The 21701-nt window shown below is 49.9% G+C and overlaps 7 protein-coding genes across 7 annotated transcripts; 4 read left to right on the top strand and 3 right to left on the bottom strand.

The window, feature by feature from the left end:
• Positions 1-153: 153 nt before the first annotated feature.
• N7509_000909 (uncharacterized protein) lies at positions 154-1535 on the bottom strand (the record flags this gene model as incomplete). Its single annotated transcript, XM_056625546.1, has 4 exons — positions 154-578; positions 666-1022; positions 1084-1285; positions 1365-1535. The coding sequence occupies 4 exons, from the start codon at positions 1533-1535 to the stop codon at positions 154-156; spliced, it is 1155 nt and encodes a 384-aa protein (XP_056494128.1).
• A 3778-nt stretch (positions 1536-5313) lies between these two features.
• N7509_000908 (uncharacterized protein) lies at positions 5314-5973 on the top strand (the record flags this gene model as incomplete). Its single annotated transcript, XM_056625545.1, has 1 exon — positions 5314-5973. The coding sequence occupies one exon, from the start codon at positions 5314-5316 to the stop codon at positions 5971-5973; it is 660 nt and encodes a 219-aa protein (XP_056494127.1).
• A 1307-nt stretch (positions 5974-7280) lies between these two features.
• Positions 7281-8526, top strand: N7509_000907 (2EXR domain-containing protein; the record flags this gene model as incomplete). The annotated part of the gene is made up of 2 exons (XM_056625544.1): positions 7281-7804; positions 7836-8526. The coding sequence occupies 2 exons, from the start codon at positions 7281-7283 to the stop codon at positions 8524-8526; spliced, it is 1215 nt and encodes a 404-aa protein (XP_056494126.1).
• A 748-nt stretch (positions 8527-9274) lies between these two features.
• N7509_000906 (uncharacterized protein) lies at positions 9275-10193 on the bottom strand (the record flags this gene model as incomplete). Its single annotated transcript, XM_056625543.1, has 2 exons — positions 9275-9841; positions 9921-10193. The coding sequence occupies 2 exons, from the start codon at positions 10191-10193 to the stop codon at positions 9275-9277; spliced, it is 840 nt and encodes a 279-aa protein (XP_056494125.1).
• A 462-nt stretch (positions 10194-10655) lies between these two features.
• N7509_000905 (uncharacterized protein) lies at positions 10656-13341 on the bottom strand (the record flags this gene model as incomplete). Its single annotated transcript, XM_056625542.1, has 3 exons — positions 10656-11522; positions 11560-12933; positions 13030-13341. The coding sequence occupies 3 exons, from the start codon at positions 13339-13341 to the stop codon at positions 10656-10658; spliced, it is 2553 nt and encodes an 850-aa protein (XP_056494124.1).
• Positions 13342-14812: 1471 nt separating this feature from the next.
• On the top strand, positions 14813-16952 carry N7509_000904 (arginine--tRNA ligase; the record flags this gene model as incomplete). Its single annotated transcript, XM_056625541.1, has 3 exons — positions 14813-15037; positions 15138-16435; positions 16502-16952. 3 exons carry the CDS (start codon positions 14813-14815, stop codon positions 16950-16952), a joined length of 1974 nt encoding a protein of 657 aa, XP_056494123.1.
• A 1239-nt stretch (positions 16953-18191) lies between these two features.
• N7509_000903 (putative ABC transporter) lies at positions 18192-20645 on the top strand (the record flags this gene model as incomplete). Its single annotated transcript, XM_056625540.1, has 8 exons — positions 18192-18414; positions 18473-18713; positions 18797-19055; positions 19155-19611; positions 19672-19751; positions 19809-19962; positions 20044-20321; positions 20403-20645. The coding sequence occupies 8 exons, from the start codon at positions 18192-18194 to the stop codon at positions 20643-20645; spliced, it is 1935 nt and encodes a 644-aa protein (XP_056494122.1).
• Positions 20646-21701: the final 1056 nt, after the last annotated feature.

Here is a 21701-nt window from a genome sequence, read left to right as displayed (position 1 = left end):
TGTGAGTGGTAAGGAAAAAGGGAGTTAAAACGGGAGGAGAGCAATAAAAGCTCAAGTAGCCAGAATTTGTGAAGGGGCATCAGTCATGAAATTAATAGAGAGCGTAATTAGACAAAAAGTCAACCAAGAAAACTTTCACCCTAACCCAACAAATCAAGGCGCAGGCGATCGATTCCTCCTATATTTATCCGGAATCTCCCCCAACTCAACCCAAGCACCCTGAGCATCATTCTTATCCAGAATATTATGCGGAGTTCGCTCATCCGAGATTCTCGACCCGGTTTCCGAGGGTACGATCGTCGTTGCTCCATCCTTCGCTGAAGAAATAGAGATCGTAGTCGTGACCATTGGCGGGGGGAAATTGGGTGACATGGGCGAAGCGATAGCAGTCGTACTGTAGCCGGCATTCTTGTACTGGTAATTGTAATTGTAGCTGGGGCCAGGCGTACGGGATAGATTGGATTTAATGAAGCGGGTGGTGAAGGGGCGGAATAGCGGCCAGACGGGTGGAATGGACATTGTGATAAGGACGATCCATTCTTCAACCTCGCCCCAGAGGAACAGGGTGCCGACGCCATCTAGATTTAGGTTTTGGGTTAGTCACATGTTTCAAGATATGGAGTGGCGCCGGGGCAGGGGGAGGCGAAAAGCCAAGGCTGACTTACAGGATGAATCGACGTCGAGAATGAATTTAGCCGCCCAGGTGCGAACAATTGCAGCGACTCCCGCGAAAATACCACAACCCATGAGGAAACTCAGACCCCACTTTAACTTGCGGTCGATTTTCAATGGGACCAGCATTTGGATTGGGATGATGGCGAGGTAGAAGTCGGATAGTGCGGCGATCGCACCCACGAAATAGGTATAATAAACACTCTTGGTGTGGTTGCATTGGTCCTGGCGAAGAGGGTCCCAAAGGGCATTGACTGGGGTGCACTGGAACCAGACCATGAGAACTTGGGGGATGTTGAGAACAATGTTGAGAACGGCCACGGCGATGAGACTTTTGCGAATCTTGGGATCTGTGAAAAGATGATGTGTGAGTGTCGATCCCTGACAAGAACTATGAAAGGGACCACTTACTGCCCTGTCCGTTGACTTCAATAAGGAATGCAGCCACCGCCACCTTGCCGGTTGGGATGGCCAGGTTAAAGAAGAATACCGTGATCCATGTGAAGAGAAGAAAGTTGTGAAGTTCGCCGACTTCCATAATGACTGTGATATGGTTTCCTAGACCGTGAAGGACTGAAAGGATACCAAAGACTTGAGTAATGGCCGTGAAAAGCTGTTCTGCGTTAGTACATACACCACTTTGAGAACTGCCTCAATGGCAGGTGACTATAGTATTATCCGGAGTATCTCACCCAAGCAACGAGAGATAATATCAATGCGGTTGTACCGAATTTGTTAACCCGCAGGCGGACATACACCCGCATAACCATGAAGATGGTGGCAATGACCGCGAGGGAAATACCCAGACGCAGGTCCGTTGGTCCACGACCACCATAGGCCGGATATTGATCGTGAAGCGACATTATGCGAAAATGAGTGACTGGGGAGACTGGTAGACAACCGTTCCCATTGTAAAGTGGTGAAGTAAAGTGGGTTAGGGTGCGTATCAGCAGCAGAACCACTCCTCAATTCAGCGAGCGACGCGCGGAAACCCACGAGCCCTTATAAGAAAAGCATCAATCTGAATCGAGGCTGAAAAGCGGAGGTGACCGTCCTAGTTGCACGATCCAATTGCAAATTGTCAAGCCAACCCCAGTGGAGCCGGGGGACGTGCAGAAGGAACAAAAAGGCTTGCTTGGAAAGACCGCGGTCGATCTGGTGGAACTATTGAATTGTTCGGTGGATGCGGAGGGTCCGACATCCGCAGTTTATTGGATGGATGAGTAGAATTAACCCGAATTCCCTTGGTCCTATTGACAATTCCCATAGACAGATGTCAGAAGTTTCCCACTTCCAGCCAAGGCTGTCTGCTTCAAGTGGTCACGATCCCCTGCCTCGGCACTGATGTGTAGCTCTGCCTCCATCTAGTTCCACAGCACGCGACTGTTCGTAAAGGCTAACCCACGAGCATGAACATGCGATCACCCCCCCCCCACTCGGAATGAAATAGGACCTTGCAGGGATGTGCCTCGTATTGCAAGGGCGACTTCGACCGCCAACCTCGTCCCACGGTTCTGGTGGGGTCCATGCATCGGCAAAGCGCATGCAAACCAAAAGAAAAATGCCCCTGAAACGTGCATTCCGGGACGAGACTGACCTGACCATGTCAATCATTGCCTCATTTACCATGCGAACCTAGGGTGATCCTAGCCGTGTCTGTGTGTGTGCGGTGTTTTCCCTCCCGCGTGGAATGTGGAGAACCGAATTGTCCGATTGGGCTGGGGTTGATAATTTCACTGTCTTGTCAGGCCGCCCACTTCATCTTAAATCCAGTACGGAGTCAGGAAACTTTCACCCTAGCAAAGGCCGCTATTGAATTGTCTCTGAGTCTTTTACGGAGTACGGAGTACCTTGTCTAACTTGGGCGATAGTGTGCGGGGCACTTCGCCGGACTCCATAGCCATCTCCTCTATTTTTCAAGGTTGATGCCACAATGAGCCGCGTCTAACGCATTGTGCCGCCACGAAGAAGCAATGATCGCCTTAATGCATCCATAATCGCCCTGTACTCCGGACCTACGAACACACAAGTTCAGTCGAGCTCCGCATCGCGGCCGGGTGATAAGGGTTCGGGACAACTGCCGTATCAAAGTATTTTGGTTGAAGTCTTCCATCTTTACTTTCCACCTCCCAACTCCAACTAGACGCCGTCTGGTACAATCCACCGTTGATCGACATTTGATCTGCACCCGTTACAATGCTCCTTCTTAAAAGAGAATCCCCGACTCACGAGGCTGCGATCACATCAACAAGCTCGACTGCCAAGGCGTTGCCTTTTCCACCTCTCCCTACTTGTGGAGCCCGCTTGTCGGTGCAAGCATCGCTTCCAGTTCATCATCCGGCATCTCTCCACTAGACGGGCTAGCCGTGGGGTTTGAATGTCTTGTATAACCCATCTGCCATCTGATAACGACAGTTTCGACATGAGGCAATAATATGTGATCAGTCGTCTTTGGAGAAAACTTTTCAAAATTTGGGTTGTTAAGGAAGTCCATTAACAGCACCACCAGGGCACGCCGCTCACCGATGTCGACCAATCGCGACCGTGAAATACATTGAACTAAGCTGTCGTATTGCGTATCGCCAGAGCTCATCCATATCATACAGTTGAAACCCGGGGGTGAATTGATAATCTTACAATCATCCCTTACAAAAGCAAGATCATCGCTCTGCGGGCAAATCATACTCTATTTTGACTTTCTACGGAGAGCAAGGTAGGAGTACTCCAGACTCCGGACTTTGCAGCCGATACTCAAACTCAATTCAATGCGTGGCAAGGCCATGTGCCCTCATCGACGTCGATCTTCCCCGTTAAGTATACCGAGCCAGTTGAATTGTCTCACGCTGTTGGCTCCACCTGCTAGGTATCCTCGATGACGAGCTAGAGTGTGTAGGTACAGAGACTACTCCGTACAAAATCCCAACAAGGGGTCACCTTCCTACGGACATCGCGAGCAGCGGAGTGCCGGCAGTGACCGAGTGATCGACGTTGAAACCATTCGGGAACCTTCGACAGGGTTTGATAGTCTCTGTAGCTCCCTATCCTGGCGGCCGGTTCCAAAGATAATGCCGAGTTTCACAGAGATCCCGGGGTCAAATGGTGGCTCGGATCTGCGGAAAGTAAATGTGTGGTACTAGTCTTCATTGCAGAAACCTTGAGAGAAAGGTTACGAAAAGCAAATTGTCTTTTCTTTCTTTTCTTTTTTTTCTCGGATGCCCTATATGCCCCAGATGTATTTGTTTTTTCGCGTGCAAAGAACCGTGGTTACATCCGTCTATAAGCTTCTAGTCAACTGCTAACTAGTAAGTATAGACCAAACTATAGACTAACTATTCCGCTCTTCTACCATGGTAGGTAGTACTCCGTACAGTATACTAGTTCGTCGTGACTGTTAAGGTCCGTACAAACTCAATTGCAATCACAATTGTGATCATATGGAACCTTACTGGACATACCCCGTCACAGATAAATGATTCAAATCGAGGCTATTAATATCGATGCCCCAGTTAGTTCCTCCCGCCACATCTCCACTCCAAACTCACATCAGACGCCACCATCCGTGCCACCGGGAGGGGCAATACAGTTCAAGTTGCACTGAAGATGGGGCCCCATTCTTAGATCGGTAGTCTGTTAATGATCGAAACCTTCCAGTATAAGTTGGAAGTAACTCTTCCATAAAATTGGAGCAAAATAGTCTGTCTATTTGAGTTTATCCCAAGTGCGACCGGCAAAAGGCTAGGTACTAAGTTGTATACCCGGTTAGTAAACAGCATAACTACCGGCACTACGTAGTAGGAAAAGTTCTTTCGAGTCAATGGCAGAATACAACCATGCCAGTACTACTATAGCTTCCGAGTTACAGTAATATCTGACCTGCATAATGTCTAGCATTTAGTATACTTTTCGCTTTGCGTGTTGTCGGTGGTGGTGGTGGACTTGGGCGAGTCAGCAAGTCACCTGAGGTTCACCTGAGGCACACCTGAAGTCGAGTCAGTCACCCTCGACTTCCCAAGGTTTCCCCCCAATTTCAAGTTGCTTTTGCTTTTTCTCCTTCCTCAACACTCTCCCCCTTTAGGCCTTTGCTTCTTTTGCCAACTTTTGCTTTTTCTCTCATCTGCACAGAACTGCCAATTTCCCGGGGTCTAGAAGCCTGCGACCGAGAGTGAGAGTGGGGCGAACTGCGTCGCTCCAGATTCTCGAGATCACTCGATCTTCGGCTATCTCCTGCCGTCTCACCTATTCGAGGTACATTAGTCTGTCAGGAACGTGGAGACCCTGCAGCATCTGCAATCCAATCGACAATCTCCCTCAACAAATGGCCTCTGCGTGTCTCAGACCCTTCTCGCCTCGTGAGATCACAATTGGCTTTGTCTCGCGGGCTCGGCCGCTGCTAATATTTTAGGGCGACTTACTGCACCAGCTTCACGATCACCGCGAATCGGACCTGTCGCCGCGCAGAATGCCCAGCAACGAAGGCGCAGAGGGGAGAGAGGAATCCTTCTCAATTCCCCCCATCCATTGCCCATGCAACAGACAGGAGACCGAAATATGAAATCTATATAAAGACCCACCAAGATCATTCCTTCTGACGATCAGATTCCCGATCAATCATCCGATTCCAAATCCTCAGCCCCAAACAAAATGTCTCTCCGGTCTCTTCTGACTGGTCTCCTGGCCTTATCCAGCACCGCGTTCACCGCCGCATACGCACTCCACCCACGCTCCTCCATCACACCGCCAGACGGATGTCCCATTCCCAACTGGACTGTCTCCAACTTCAAATGGTTCAATGGCTCCCACAGCCTGGACTGCATTCACAGCGATGTGGACAAGAACACTAAGGGGTGTCTCTGTGGCCAGGGCTGGTGCGATCCGGACCCCGCGACCTGCAACGGCTCAATGGTGAACGTCTGCTGGACCGGCATGCCCAATTATGAGCCTTGGGGTTATGGTCCCAAACAAACGCTCGACATTGGCTTCGAGGATGGTCTGACCTGCCACGACGAGTACATCGGATACCGCATCCACGATATCGCTCATGGCGAGAGCAATTGTGGCTATGCGGATCGTGGTGCTGGGCGCATTGTTGCGTTCTACGGTTCTTCCAATGAGGCTAGCTCTGTCGGTCATATGGATTATACCCTCGGCAGTGGACATTCTCTCAAGTGTGAGAATGGAAGTTCTATCACTTACTCCGGGAGTGTCGATTTCCCTTTGACCTGCGAGCATGATTCGTACTTCAATGCCACTTGCACGGCACCGGTGTTTGAAGTCCCGGTCTTGAGTTATCAGTGGGTTTAGTGGGGCGGCAAAAGGGGATTCCGAGTTTCGCATGGGAATTCGGGGCTCCCAGCGAGTACAAGGGGTTTTCCCGTCCAATGCATTTTATGGAAGACTGCTCTACTCACTTTTCTGCCTGTTATGCTTCATCGGCTACGACATTTTTCCATTGACACCTTGGCATAGACTTGTTCGGAGATATTGGGTATGGGGGTGCGGGAGGTTGAAGGCACAAACTCAGCTTGTGATACCACAATTCCGAAAGCATATAATGGATACGATTTAATGGCAGAATTGACGATTTTTATTGGTAATTCTGATTTCAAATTCCCTATGTGTATCACCAAAGTTATTGGGTGTAGGTGTGTATATGCCTAATTGCTTCCCTGGCTTCGAACCGTAAACAACTTCAGGGTTGAACTTCCAACTAGATCAAACCATCCAATTCAAGACAAAATTTATTCAAGTTTCTTCCTCCTCGAAAATGCCGAGCACCAGACTAACTCTCCTATTCTTCCCGCTTGACTCGGCGCTTGTTGGATTCTGCGGGGCCAATGGTGAGCTGTGGTGACGTACGAAGTCCCAGAGTTGATATCTACAATGTCCAGGGATAGCTCAATTTCACTCTCTTTCTGTACATCTAGGTTGAATGAGTTATTAATCAAGACACGGCAGCCTTCTGAATGACTGAGGGAGAATGCTCTTGGACTTCAAGAGTTTCCAATTAGGGTTCCGAACTTCATGCGAGGCATACCAACGCCGAACGCAGTGATTTTCAAAAAAGAAAATTCTCAGAATTCGACTTATTTCGTAGCAAACACTTCCACCGCTCCTTCGCATGCTGCTACATTCACTCGTTTGTCTGGAATTTCTTTGCCTTTGAAGGAGATATCAACCTGCAGTCTTCCTTCTCTGTGTCCAACTTCCATCAGACACCACCTTCTCTCACTTCTTCGACTTGACATCACCTTCTCGCTTCTTCGACCTGACATCACCTCTTCAATCCTCCGTGCCCTTTCCAACGTTTCATCCAACCTAAAGCTTGTATGGTCGTTAAGGCACACGCGTTTTCTGGTCGACACTCCCCACGTTCGACCGTCGAGGAATCTGTCTCATTTCCACCGGTCTCACGTCACATCTCCTCGACCTCTCATCCTTTCTCCAACATCTCATCCGACTTAAACCTTGGGTGATCCTTGAGGAAGACTCATATTCTCATCGACACCCCCCTTTCGTTCGATCGTCAAAGGATCCGTCCGATATCCACGGACCTTTTATCGCATCCGATCAACGACTTCATTCCGTGGTGAGCACTCGAATCCAACGAGATGGCCACCGAATTTCTCCTTTTCCCGTTTCTCCCGTGGGAGCTTCGCCGAATGATCTGGCTCGAATGCCTCGAGGGCAGGGTGGTTGAGCTCGAAGTCCCACCCGTGATGTTCCTGTCCGCGCACTCGGAGAACTGCCTCTCCTGGACAGCCCACCAGAACACAAGACCGCCCGTCCTGACCAGAGTATGCAAGGAGTCCCGCGAAGCTGCCCTGAGCCAGTGTGCCTGGGCCCTGGATGAGAGAGATGTCAGCCACCTCTTCGTGGACTACATCCCCATCCCCACTCGCAACCCGTGGTTCAACCCAGCGAAGGATATCATCTCCTTCAGCTCGCCGGGATGTTTTTACCCGGACGAAGGCGCGATCTACGGTCCAGACTCGTACTACATGGAGTTTGCGAAGCAGGTCCAGGACATCGTCATCCCGGCCCGACTCATCTATCCTCTTCGCTACTTGCGACTTCCCATGGAGCTGGGGGGGGCTGAAGCCAAGAATTTCCCGGGTGGTAGCAGACCAGCTAAGTAAGCTCAAAAGCTTCATGGTTTGCCTCAGGGCCATCGAGGTCCATATGCCCCCGGAGCAGTTCTTGGCTTCGACCCTCTCTGGCCGGACAGGCGACAGCCTCGTCCAAGTCGTCGACATCTTCGACGCGGTGCAGATCGAAAAGATCTGGCAAGAAGGCAAGAATGTCTACTCGCAAGAGCAAGACATCTTGACCGTCTTCGGGCTCCTCCGCAACACGGAGAAGCTTCGCCGGGAGGTCGCAAAATGGCAGGAGGATGTGAAGATGAGTTGGATGTGCCAGAGGTACGGGGCCTCGCATTCCTACGACCATAGGGTCTATGACGAAGAGCACGGCATTCCACCCCGGAAAGCCGAGTGCTTCGTCAATCCGCCTGGCAGTGAGTCCAGTGCGGAGCCCATGACTCGGGCTCGTTTCGTCGAGTGCTATGCCGCGACCCCGCCGCGCTTCGACGAATTCGAGTTCGACATGGAAGACCCTTGGGTGCGATGGGCCTACGACGAAATGCCAACCTTCCGCCCCGTCATCATGTTTCGGCTCTGCGTCCGAGGATGTGCCTCGCTGTGCTCGACCAATACCCGGAGAGAGATGTACTCCGGGAGGTACCTGCACGATTATGCGGACACCCTCATGGAGCAGTACCAGGTAATTCGCCTGCATGAGCGCGAGGAGGAGAAGGCCATGGCCGCCGGGAGCCGAAAGATCCTCAAGAGGCTGTGAGGGGGAATGGGTACCTGGATGGGAGTTTCCTTTTTCGAAAGGCTGTTAATAGGTAGTTGGCGTCTGGGGATACATGGTTGCGGGGTTAGTGCAGATAGTGGATAATCTAATGGAAATCCAACATTTCCATTGAACATACTAGTAAATTCTTTGAGCTATCGGTCTCATCACGTAGATAGGGACCTACAAAAGTAGTGACTCGTATTAGTGCTAGCGGATCTTCTAGAACATCCAACACCTCGAACATGCGCACGGAACTAGATTATCGTAAGGATAGTGGGGATTAGGCCATCACTTAGGCGCCAAGCTTGCAACATTTGGGCTAGCTTCTGTGGGAGCATACGAGTATGTCTCCTTGGGTACTTGTAAACAGGAAAAATATCCATCTATCGAACAAATTATACTATCACCCCTTCTGCCTTCTGCAGTCATCCGAAAACCTCAAGATTCTCGCGTGCTACTTGCCCGTAAAAAGATAAAACGCAAAATTTGGTTAATAAAACTATGCTGCTATATTGACCCCATAGGAAACCTAACGCCAACCAACGATAAAATCTAAGAATGAACCTGAATCATCTCCCGAATCATCTTCAAAAAGTTCCTCCGATACTCATCCGCCGTAGTAGTAATAGACATAGGCCCCTTCTGCCCAACAACATTAAAAGTCTGCACAACCCCGGACAAAGCCTGCGCATGCAACTTATGCTTCGCCCAAAAGAAATCAAGTATAGTCATACGATACTTCCACCTACCATCCGCAGAACTGATCCCCTCCCGCCAAGGACTTTTTCTCCCCGAAGGTTGTTCCGGATTCGAGGATGCGGGAATTCGCACCATAAAAAAAAGAATAATCGACCGCATTCGCATCCTGCAAGAACTGCGTATCAGTCTCAACGGCTTTCAAGAGCTTCTCTGAATCCGAAAGTTGCAGATGAAGCTTGTCATTGAATGTATGTGCCAATTTGTTCAGGGTTTCTTCGCTGACGAGCGATTCGGGCATCAGGTCGCGCTCCGGGTAGAAGTAGTTTATTGGCTTTAGGTCGTATGTTTCCCATTTATCGCCGTTGGGGTCGTCGGCTTTGCCGCAGAGTGCGTTCTCCATTATTATGTGGTGGGCTGGGGTGCAGCCGCATAGTGTGCCGAGCGTGGTGTACGGAGAAAGAATATAGTCTGTTATCCAGACGAGGACGGAATCAGGATTATCTCTCATAAAGTCAAAGTATGGCTCTAAAAGGTCCGATTCGAAGAATGTGTATTCGAAATGGCGGGGGAGACTTTTAATCACATGGTGGCCATCGAGTGTTGAAATGAATGTCTGCACACATCGTTAGTTATCAATACTAACCAGTACTTATTATATCTCCTCATCGTCGAGCCAGATGAAAGAAACCTACCGAACCAGAATAGCCAAGGTCACCCATCATCTTAAGTGGAGGCTGGCCACTCGTTGTCCGAAAGCTCGCCTGGTATTCGCTTTCGTCAAAGCCCCACACCTCTCTACGAAGTTTTTCAAAGAGGTGTTGTTCGTGTCGGATAAGTTTGATCCGTTGAAACGTGAAGAAGGCTAGAAATGAGCCCCATGCTGATTTCTTGAATCGATCTGGATCACGGAGTAGCCCGGCTTGAATGGACTTGGCCAGGGCCTTTTCCCGCCGTTTTGTTCCCATTATGTGATGAAAGGGGTTATATATGAAGGGGTTCGGTTTCAGGAGAACGCGAGAAAAACACGTTGTGTTGCACTGGACCTGCTTTTGCAGTGGTTGGTCACTTTGCAGTGTGGTGACGTCAGGCCAGGCAATGCCCGATCGGGTGATGATCTGCACTAGTTAATCTTGAAAACATCAGTTGAATTAAGGGAGGACATCATTCATATTTCCTTTTATTGGCATTTAAGAAATATTTTTAGTGTTTGTTATTTATGTTAGTTGCCATCCACGATACTACTTTGGGTGAGAAACAGAAATGAGTTCTTTATGGAGCGGCGCCAGCGAATCTTAGAATCGTCCTGGAACATGATAAATCCATAGAAATGGAATTTTTTTTATTGGTATTATGTATTAATATAACAAGGATTAGGACTGATCTCCAAACATTATGAAAATCATATTCATCTCTGAATGTACAAAGTGTTACCAGGAAAGGTAACCCACAACAGCCAGAGCAAAAAAAGAGGACAAGTACCAAGAAGCTGTCTTGGAAGCAACGCCATTATAGGCAGGAGAAGTAGTAGCGGAGACGCCATTCAAGTAGCCAGTAATCGTTGATGAGCCGCTATGAGTCGATTGGGTAGTCGAAGAAATAAATGCCGAAGATAAAGGAATGGTGGATTGAGAAATGTTCAGTGAAGCGTGATTGACTGCCGCATTGTCGTTATCATAACCACTCACACCATTTCCATTCTCTGTACCTCCTCCATGAGATTCAGTAGTAGATTGCGCACTGTATCCATTGGCTTGACTGTTGGGAACGTTGGTCGGGGAAACATTGACTGTTTGAGTACCAATGACAACGACAGTTTCGGTCACTGGGATAACCGTAGTGCTGATATAGCTTGCTTTATTCTCGGTAGTAGATCCAGAATTGACCGTCGTATAGGTTGTGGCCAAAGTTGCGGTCTCCGTGACGTAGCTTACAGTCGTGAGAGTAGTGGCAGCATTTTGGTCACGAGAAGGTGCCTGAAGAAAAGCTGTAGAAGTAGCCTCTGCTTCGGCAACAGGGCAGACTGTCACGTAGGCGATCACAGTCTCTGTGACGAGCGAGGTAGTTTTCTGGGAACTGGCACAGCTCTTGATGTGCGATGGGCACACTACCGTAGGATGAACTTGGGTAGTGAAGACTGTAGATGTAGTCAAGCTTTCATGTTGTCCATTAGATCCAACTACTCCCGTCGGACTTGCGCCATCTGCGGTCTCCTCGGCGGTGATGGGACAAATGGTCATATAGGCGGCGATGGTTTCTGTGGTGATATATGTGGTTTTTTTCTCGCGCGGGACAGTCTAGAACTGATGATGGGCAGGCGGTAAGAGTATGCACTTCAGTAGTGAAGACGGTTGAAGTGGTGAACTGGGGCGGAGCAGTGGTGGTGATTTGTCCGGTTGATTGAGTAGCAGTTCCGAATACAGAAGTGCCTGAAGTCGATCCTGAGATAGCCGAGTTGCCCGGGGAGCCGGTTGGTTGGTTTCCGTGTTCAGATGAGGCCAGTGTGGGAGGTACTGCTCCGGAAGACTCATGTCCAAAAGGCTGATTTCCCGAGGGCTCACTTCCCGACGGTCCAGTTCCCGAAGGGTGACTTCCTGAAGGCTTGCTTCCTGACGGCACCGCTGCAGAAGATGTGCCTGTGGAAGTCAAGGATATCGCGGATGTGGAGGCAAAAGATGCAGATGTATGCACAGAAACGGAAGACGCCGGCTTTGAGACAGAGGACGCTCTCTCGGATGGCATGGAGACAGAGTACATCGGCACTGAAGATGCAGGCGTGGAGAACGGAGCTGGGGGAGACACGGCCACGGAATTGCTATGCGCCGGGGTAACGGGTGATGATGAGGCTCGAGCAGAAGACGGGGGAGTAGAATGAGGCGAAATCGTCACAGTGCTTCTAATGAGCGGAGTAGATGAACTTCGGGATAATGGGGTCGACGAAGACACGCCGACTTGAACCGAGCTTGGTGCCACGATAGCAGAAGAAGAAGAAAAAGAAGAAGAAGAAGCAATGATGGCGAATGTGTGTGCAGAAGATGACACAACAGCAGAAGGGGAGGAAGAGGAGACAGCTGATGAATGAATCAAGGCCACGCTACTGGTAGCTGCCGGGCAAGGGTTACCATCCAATCGCATAGCAATATATTCGATGACATTGTTATCCGGGTCTTCACAGTCGTAAGGTAAATAACGGTAGACAAGCGACGAACTTGGAGAGTAGCATATCCCCTGGAACCAAAAGGTCCCAACGCAGTTTGAGTGCTGTGAGCAGACTTCGATGCAACCCCATATGTCATCCTGGCGCGAATTTGTGATATCGAAGCCCGCATAGCTCTCGACATTATAATCACATAGGACTTGATAATAATCTCTATCGTATTGATAGTATCCATCAACACATTGGGTGCTGGTGGGAAGTGTCGGTAAAGTGGAAACAGTGCAAACTGAAGCAGTGGGGGTCGTTGCAACGGCAGATGAGACGGCACTACTAGTAGCAGCGATAGTGGGAGATGGAGATGAGGTGCTCGTGGAAAGAGTGATTGTCGACGTGATAGTTATCGTCTGTTCCACCACCGCCGTTTCGATTGAGAGTTGGGTCGAGGAGCCGGTCGAAGTAACAACACACGGGTTGGTGGCGAATTTCTCCAGCGCTGCATATGCGCCGTTGTTAACTGCAGCTGTTGCCGTGACGTCCCTCAACAAAGTACACTGGTGATTGAGCGAATTGAAGTTGGCAGCCGTGCAGGACGCACTGTAGAAACTGCAGAGACTACGGCACGGAGAAAGATAGGGGACTAAATTCACTATAATCCATGGAGTTCCTTGCAAAGAAGCCGTCGTACACCACTCTTGCCAGTAAGCCCCATTGCTAGACCACGCGCCATTTGTGCACTCAACATTGAGAGGGCTCGTAGTTCCAGGGGTACATGTGGTCTGGCTAGTGGTAATTGGAACAATACTCGTGATAGTATTGGTCACTGTCTCAGAGAAGGTTGATGTAAAAGTAGTGAGCGAGGTAGCAGCTGGTGCTATAGCTGTGAGTGTGACGGCAAATCCTCCTTGTACTAGGAGCGCCAAGAGGACCAATGGCGAGGTCCATGCCCGGAATTGACCCATTATGGGATACGCTGAAAAGACCGAAAAATATCAAGTTCAAAAGAATGGACGTCCTGGAAAGAACAGAAATTAATGAATGAATTAATGGGTGAATTATCGAGAGTATGGGGGCATTCGAGTTCTTATTAAAAGCACTGACAGGCCAGGACCAGATCCCTACTCAATAGATCGATCCAGGAACCGTCTCACAAACCTGATTAAACTAAGTGTGGCTTGCCCTCTTATCCACCAAAGAATCTACAGTAGTCATCTTTGCCGACGGGCTGAGATGCCGAATTCAACCATTTCTAAAGAACGTCCAAGACTTCTTCTCAGTTGTCCAGTATGCAGTGAATTATAATAATTTCTTGTTATCACTGAACAAAATACTCAAAATATTTCTTAGAGGGTTCACGCAAACAGTGTTTTTATCGTATGTATTCCAAATGCTAAGACACTTACATCTCGTAGATGGTGGATGCTTAGCGGACATCGCCGTGGACTAATCCACATCGGGAAGAAGATAGCGAGGATAAAATAACCACGAGTATGAGACAGCTCGTGGTGAATTGGGGTGATCCACGCCCGGTCGATCCGAAAACCATTTTCACCGAGCTAGATCTAATTCAATCGTGAGTCAGGGGAAATTATGGTTTCCAAATGTCCGCCTCTTTGCATGACTAGTAAAGCCTAATACTTTCCATGGTGCCATGGAATAGATTTTGGATCTTGCGAGTGGGTCCTCGATAAATCCTTATCGCGTGCTACCAGTCCTAATCCATAGCAATTTCAACTTGAGATTGGCGAAAAGTGCTGGGAACTGAAACTACTAGTAAATATTTCCTAGAAATTGACACAACAATGGCCACTGGGTCGGAAGAATGCACTTCAATCAAGCTTCCTTTCAAGATTGGCAGTATTCAACCTCCAAACCTTCAAATTCAAGTTCAACCCGTGATCATCATCGCGATATAACTACCATACAACCTTGGAATGATGCCCGGCCAAGATATATATAGTGCTAAATTCCTCTACTACTAGGGGTATTGGCGTGACCGCAGACTCGAAATGGCATCTTTCCTCTATACTAAGAGTTAACAGAAAACTATTCATCCAACCGATCTTGACAAGCCATTTTCTGCCTTTCTTTGTCCTTGAACAAAGAACTTCCCATACTTCGACTGTATACAGGGTACCCCACCATCACATGACGCACGGAGTCCATCTCACCGCCCACCACGTTGGGCATTCCTAAGTCACCGCAGAAAAAAAGACCCCCCCCAAATCGGCCGCCAAATTGGATTTCCCCCTCCCCTCCTTATGGGTCGCAGTTTTCTAAGCGGGGCCCGGCGATTAGACGTCTTTTTTTCTCGGTCATTGTATCCTTGTGCCTCTCCAACTTCACCCCGCTTCCTTTCAACTCCTCGCCTGCAAACCCCCCCTCTCGATTCGCGCTCTTCGTTCCCCTGCGCGACTACGTCTCTACACCACCATGGCGTCCGCCGAAAGCCTCCCCACCTCCGTTGAGGCTCTTACTTTGCAGTCAACTGCTTCGACCTCGAAGTTCCCCGGCTGCTTTCCCACCTTGAACCCGGTCGATATCTACCGCGAGCATATCTCGGAGGAATTGGGCAAGGTCGCCGATGTTGACCCGGCCATTATCTACACTCGTCTGCAATGGACCAACACTCTGGACAAGGGCGATCTGACGCTGGCAGTATGTGATATGACCCTACACTTACATGGATCTATGTGGATTGGCATATATTTCTCCCTCTACATACCAGAAATGCTAACTTATGACTCTCTCTGTCTAGGTTCCCTCTCTCCAGATTAAGAAGAAGAACCCTATGGAATTATGCAAGGAATTGGCCGACAAGTTCCCCGACTCCGACCTCGTCCACAAGCCCACCGCTAGCGGCCCTCAATTGCAGTTCTTCTTCAAGGGCAAGCCCCTTATCCAGACTGTCCTCAGCCGTGTTCTGGCCGAGAAGGCCGCCTACGGTACCAACGGCAACCAAGGTCTGAAGGACCCCTCCGACCCCTCCAAGGGCAAGAAGAAGATTATCATTGAGTTCTCTTCACCCAACATTGCCAAGCCCTTCCACGCCGGTCACCTGCGCAGTACCATCATTGGTGGTTTCCTCGCGAACCTTTACACTGTCATGGGATGGGATGTGATCAAGATGAACTACCTCGGTGACTGGGGTAAGCAGTACGGTCTGCTGGCCAACGGGTTCGAGTACTTCGGTAACGAGGAGGCTCTCCAAAAGGACCCCATCAACCACCTTTTTGATGTCTACGTCAAGGTCAATAAGATCGTCAAGGACCAGGAGGAGCCCATCAATGAGCTGAAGAAGCAGATCAAGGAGAAGAAGGAGAAGAGCGAGGATGTTTCCGCCCTGGAGGCCGAGCTCGCCAAGCTTGTGGATGTCAGCGAGGACGAGAAGGCGCGTCGTTACTTCAAGAGCATGGAGGATCAAGACCCCTCTGCTCTCGCTCTGTGGCGCCGCTTCCGTGATCTCAGTATCGCCAAGTACAAGCAGACCTATGCCCGTCTGAACATTGACTTCGATGTCTACTCTGGAGAGTCGCAAGTCAAGGCCGAGAGCATGACCAACGCTTACAAGTCTATGAAGGAGGCCGGTGTTGCCGAGGACTCCGAGGGCGCCGTCATTGCCGATTTCACCAAGCACGGCGCTAAGAAGCTTGGCAAGGCCATCATTATCCGCAAGGACGGCACTCCTCTCTACCTGACCCGTGATATTGGTGCCATCACCGAGCGTGATGATACCTACCACTTTGACAAGATGATCTACGTTGTTGCTTCCCAGCAGGATCTGCATCTGGCTCAGCTCTTCAAGATCACCGAGCTGTCCGGCCACAAGGACCTGGCCAGCCGTTGCCAGCACATCAACTTCGGTATGGTCCACGGTATGTCCACCCGCAAGGGTACAGTGAAGTTCCTTGACGACATCCTGCACGATGTCGGCGACAAGATGCACGAGGTGATGAAGAAGAACGATGCCAAGTACGCACAGGTCGAGAACCCCGTGCAGACGGCCGATACTCTCGGTATCACCGCCGTCATGGTCCAGGATATGACCGGCAAGCGGTAAGTAGTGACGATACCCCTTTGGAAATTGGATCCTTCCCAAATGCTAACTTTCTCATTTTCTAGTATCAACGGCTACACCTTCAACCTGGAGGCCATGACCTCTTTCGAGGGTGACACCGGCCCATACCTGCAATACGCCCACGCTCGTCTCTGCTCCATGACCCGCAAGTCCGAGTTGAACGTGGACGAGCTCCCAAGCGCCAACTTCGACCTCCTGACCGAGCAGCACGCGACCGATCTGTGCCGTCTGCTCGCCCAGTGGCCCGACGTTCTTCTGAACACTGCCAAGACCCAGGAACCCGTCACTGTCCTCAGCTACCTGTTCCGCATGACGCACATGTTGAGCTCCAGCTACGACGTGCTGAAGGTGATTGGCAGCGAGCCGGAGACGAAGAAGGCCCGTATGGCTCTGTACGCTGCTGCGCGCCAGGTGCTGAACAACGGTATGCGCATTCTGGGGATTGAACCCGGTGCAGCGTATGTAAATGTGCAGTGGGGAAGAATAGTTTCCTAAAGAACTGCAACACTCACACTCACCTACACCTACACCCGCACCTACTCTCCTCCTCCCTCTATCACCACCACCTTTTTCTTTCATGTTCTGAAGATCCCCCGATTCCACGATTATTTCTAGATGCATTCGGCGCTCAAAAGCTAGGTCCATCAAATATAGCTATTTAGCTCGGTTCAAGTTCAAGTTTCCAGTATTTCCCTCGGCATATCTCGTAACTTGAAGTACTATTACTACTATGAAGTAACTATTTATTAGGGCTACTAACTAGTAATGCAATAATAATAAACCACTACTCCGTACTAGTAGAACCGATGTGACTTTACAAGCAAGAGTCGCAGTAGCCGTAGTCCGTGTCCTCCGCTAACAATGGGATTGAGGCATGATCTTGCAGAGTGCAGAATAAGCGAGGCAATGATTGGCATGGGCGAGGGCATTGATCGATAGTGGGAGGCTTGGCGCATTAGCAGGTGAACGGGTGGCAGCGGGACGGGGACGATGGGGGCGATCCACTGTGAAAAACTGAAATTCAAGATGGGAAAGAAGTCATAGATTCGGGGACATTCAAGCATTCCTTTCGGAGACATTGGGGATTTATAAAGATATTGGTCCAGACCGAGCAAGACAGAGCCCGATGATTAAAGGCCCCTTTACCTTAAGCCGGGGTTAACTATGACTATGGTACTATGGTCTCGGGATCCCCAATGCCCGGTGCCCGGTGCCGGGAATATAAGTTTACTAAGCTAACTACTAACTATTAACTATTAACTATGGGGACCAGGACTGGGGACCATCTACAATCTGACTAAGACCCAAAACAGCCCATCAGCCTCAAAACAGACAGTGTACACTAAGCCTACCCAAACACTTCTGCAGAGTTTAAGGATCCCGGGGACCAGCCATGTGGACTCTTAGACTCCGTTCTCAGTTCAGCTTGGGCTGGGCCAGGCACCTTCCCCGATCAGATTGAAATGATATAAGTAGAATGTAGAATGTAGAAAGTGGAAAGTAGAAAGAAGAAAGAGGAAGCAGGCACCCAGCGGGTCACAGATCAGATCCAGAGTAGATCGTGCGACCCTCTCCCTCTCTCTACCCCGACCAAGCACCACATTCACCCCATTCACTCCAATCACCCACCCATGCAAAGGGAGAGAACTGAACTTGAATTCGATCTTGATCTCAACCTAGTTGTTCAACCTGTCATCCAACTCCAAGAAACCTAAAATTCTCTCCCCAGCTAGCATGCTCCCACGGAATGAACACAACCAGCCAACCCTGGTCGATGAGACCAGGGCCAGGCCCAAAGCCCCAGACCCGGATCTCGAACGCAACGAGGACCATCAGTTCCTCATGAATCGCAGTGTTCGAAACTTCTCGTGGAAAGGATTGACCGTCACCGTCAAGGATCGCCAAACGAAGGATGCTCGAGAGCTAATCAAGGATATCTCGGGTGATGTGCAGCAAGGTTAGCGAATCTACGCTGGTATAGAAACTGAGACCACTACTAACCCCCATGATCCCAGGTGAACTGGTTGCCTTGATGGGCCCATCGGGCTGCGGAAAGACAACCCTGCTCAACGTACTGGCGCGCCGCCCAGCAGCATCGGGCGCTAAAGTCCTCGGCGATAGCTATGTCAACGGGACCAAGGTCGACAGTAGCGCATTCGGTCGCATGACTTCATACGTGGAGCAAGAAGACACTCTCATCGGATCACTCACAGTGCGCGAGACACTCAAGTTTGCAGCAGACCTCTCACTGCCCAGGTATGTCAACAAACAACCACTTGGTGGAAGTAGGGAAAATCTGGCGACCATCTTACTGATATATCCCGGTTGAATCAATCCAGCTCCGTGACAAAGAGCCAGCGCATCAAGCGTATCGATACACTTCTCGAGGCCTTCGGAATCCAGAACCAGGCCAACACCCTAGTCGGCACCCCGATCCGGAAGGGCATCAGCGGCGGTCAAAAGCGACGTGCCAGCGTGGCGAGCCAGCTCATCACTTGCCCGAAGATTCTATTTCTAGACGAGCCGACCAGTGGTCTAGACTCGACGGCCAGTTTCGAGGTCATGTCGTATGCGAAGGAGCTAGCAAGAGCCAACAACGTGAGTTTCAGACCCATTGCAAATAAGACTGCAGATCAAGATCAAAGAGATCAGTTGGGTTGGGCTAACATCGTGGTAAATGGCATGGGTTCATTTTAGATCATTATCATCGCAAGTATTCACCAACCGTCCACAACAACCTTCCAGCTCTTCGACAAGCTGTTGCTGCTATCTGCCGGCCGCACATGCTATTTCGGCCCCCTGGCTGGCATCGATGGGTACTTCCGCGAGATTGGGCACCCGATTCCCGGTAGTACCAACCCGGCGGAGTTTTTGCTTGATATTGTTAGCTCCGACTTCGGCAACGCGAAGGAAGTTGCACAAGAGCGGGTGCAGCTTATCCAGCATTCGTGGGCCCAGTCTATGGAAGCCGATGCTATCTCACGGCAGATTTTTGATCGATTCAGCGTAGCGGAGAAGGATGAGAGTAGAGTGGACGTGGAGGATATTGTGAGGCCGGGATCGATCAGGATCACCGGTGCTTTGCTTCATCGATCGTTCATCAAGAGTTACCGCGATGTGGTGGCGTACGGGATTCGCATAGTGATGTATCTTGGTAAGTGTCTATACTTCAGTCCAGTATCTTGATGGAAGTGGAAATACTAACTTGTTCCAGGTCTCGCCATCATGATGGGTACAGTTTGGCTGCGTCTACAGCCGACACAGGAGTCTATCCAACCATTCGTCAATGCCATTGTATGTTTCCCTACCCATTGTATGAGAGAGGATTCATCAAACTAACGATTTAAAAAGTTCTTCGGTTCCGCATTCATGTCATTCATGGCTGTAGCATACGTCCCAGCATTCTTGGAAGATAGAGCGAATTTTGCCAAAGAGCGAGCAAATGGCTTGTATGGGGCAACTCCATTCATCATCTCGAATTTTCTCATCGGTCTGCCATTTCTGTGTGAGTATCTCATCTGAAAACTCGTTCCTCAACCATTCCACCCTTGCCAGAGCTACCAGGGCTGAAAACTAACATCCCCAGTCCTTATCGCTTTGCTCTTCTCCGTAATCTCCTACTGGCTTTCCAATTTCCAGCCCACCGGCCAAGCATTCATGACCTGGGTGATGTGGCTCTTCCTTGACCTAGTCGCCGCCGAATCACTGGTCGTCTTCATCACGGCCATATTTCCGAACTTTGTCATCGCCCTCGCACTGGTCGCCTTTGCCAATGGGCTCTGGATGAGCGTGGGTGGATTCCTCGTGACGCCAACAATTCTGAATCCGTTCTGGAAATACGTCTTTCACTACATTGATTACCAGGTAAGTCACCCCCAAACCCAGCACAGTCCCCGAAGATCAAATCGAATCGAGTCTAATTCCTTTCCCTTCCCCTTTTTCCAGGCCTACGTTTTCCAAGGCATGATGGTAAACGAATTCTCGGACCGCATTTACACCTGCGGCACAGGCTGCCATTGCATGTACAACACCGACCTCGCCGATCAGTGTCAGATCCGTGGAACCGGCGTCCTGGAAACATATGGATATGCAACCGGTAGGACGGGGAAATGGGTGGGGATTCTCGTCGGTATCATTGCGGTGTATCGACTCCTTGGATGGATTGCGCTGTCACTGCGCAAGACCTAAGCTAAGCTAAGCTGAGACAAGCCAAGGCAAGATGTGTGAGTGAGGGTGAGATCGAGACGCGTTTCATTGCAGTGTTTGCCTCTGAGGCGGTAATGCGTTGCGTTGCGTTGCGCTTTGTGTTGTGTTGTGTTGCTTCGCTTCGCTTCTTGCTTTTTACTTGTACCCCCGCATTCGCATTTCCTTTGTCTTTGCCTTTGTGCCCGTGGCATGGCTTGTACTTGTACATTGACATCTGTTCTTTCCCATACTCTATCCCATATTCGGCTATCTAGCTCGCTTGGAAGGGTACATTTACTTTACTTTACCTGAGATGGTAGGCCGGGGCGTTTGTTTTCTGATTTACCGGGAAGATCCAACATAATTTCTCATTTTTAAATCAACTCGAATCTTGTTTTTTTACGCATGACTATCTACTAGTATCTGCTAGTTGTAGTTGCAACACTATCGTAGGGTAGGGTAGGGTAGGGTAGGCTAGGGTAGTGCCAACCCCCCATGTCCACGTATTTCCATTCCCATTCTGTCACGAACTTGAACCTTGCGCGCTAGGGTATAAAGTACATTCTCACCTCTCATGATATCGGATATCGCCCGAACCACACCTGAACCGAACTGAACCGAGCAGAACAATTTGAAGCCATGGCATACCATGCCGTAATTCCACCGCCACAAATGACATGGCCGCGCCCCGCTGGTTCAAACACGGGCTCCCGTGGGATGCCACGACTATCACTATCACGCTCGTACGACTTCAGCCCTGAGAGGGCGATTGAGTCAGCTGGTTGGGGAGAGCATGAGTGGGAGATGTACTTGGACTTGTAATTGGACTTGTACATATTTGTTTCTGTCTAGCTTGGAATGAATTACCTCCAGGGCTACGTCCATTCCATTTTTATTTCCGTTGATAACGATTCCGAGTCGATACAGTGAATGTTCAAGTTTGCCACAAGGAATTGGGGGGCAAAGCAAAGAATAGATCACGGGGGAATCGGGTGTAATGGCGTACAAATTATCACGCACGTTCGTGTCTTGAACCTTAGAAACCATGGGATTGGAATC

This window comes from Penicillium cosmopolitanum (assembly GCF_028827165.1).
Source record: "Penicillium cosmopolitanum strain IBT 29677 chromosome Unknown utg000003l:1.0-3747932.0:1.0-3751027.0, whole genome shotgun sequence".
Lineage (NCBI taxonomy): Eukaryota > Fungi > Ascomycota > Eurotiomycetes > Eurotiales > Aspergillaceae > Penicillium > Penicillium cosmopolitanum.
The sequence above is the reverse complement of the archived record's forward strand: the minus strand, read 5'-3'. Positions and strand labels throughout refer to the sequence as shown.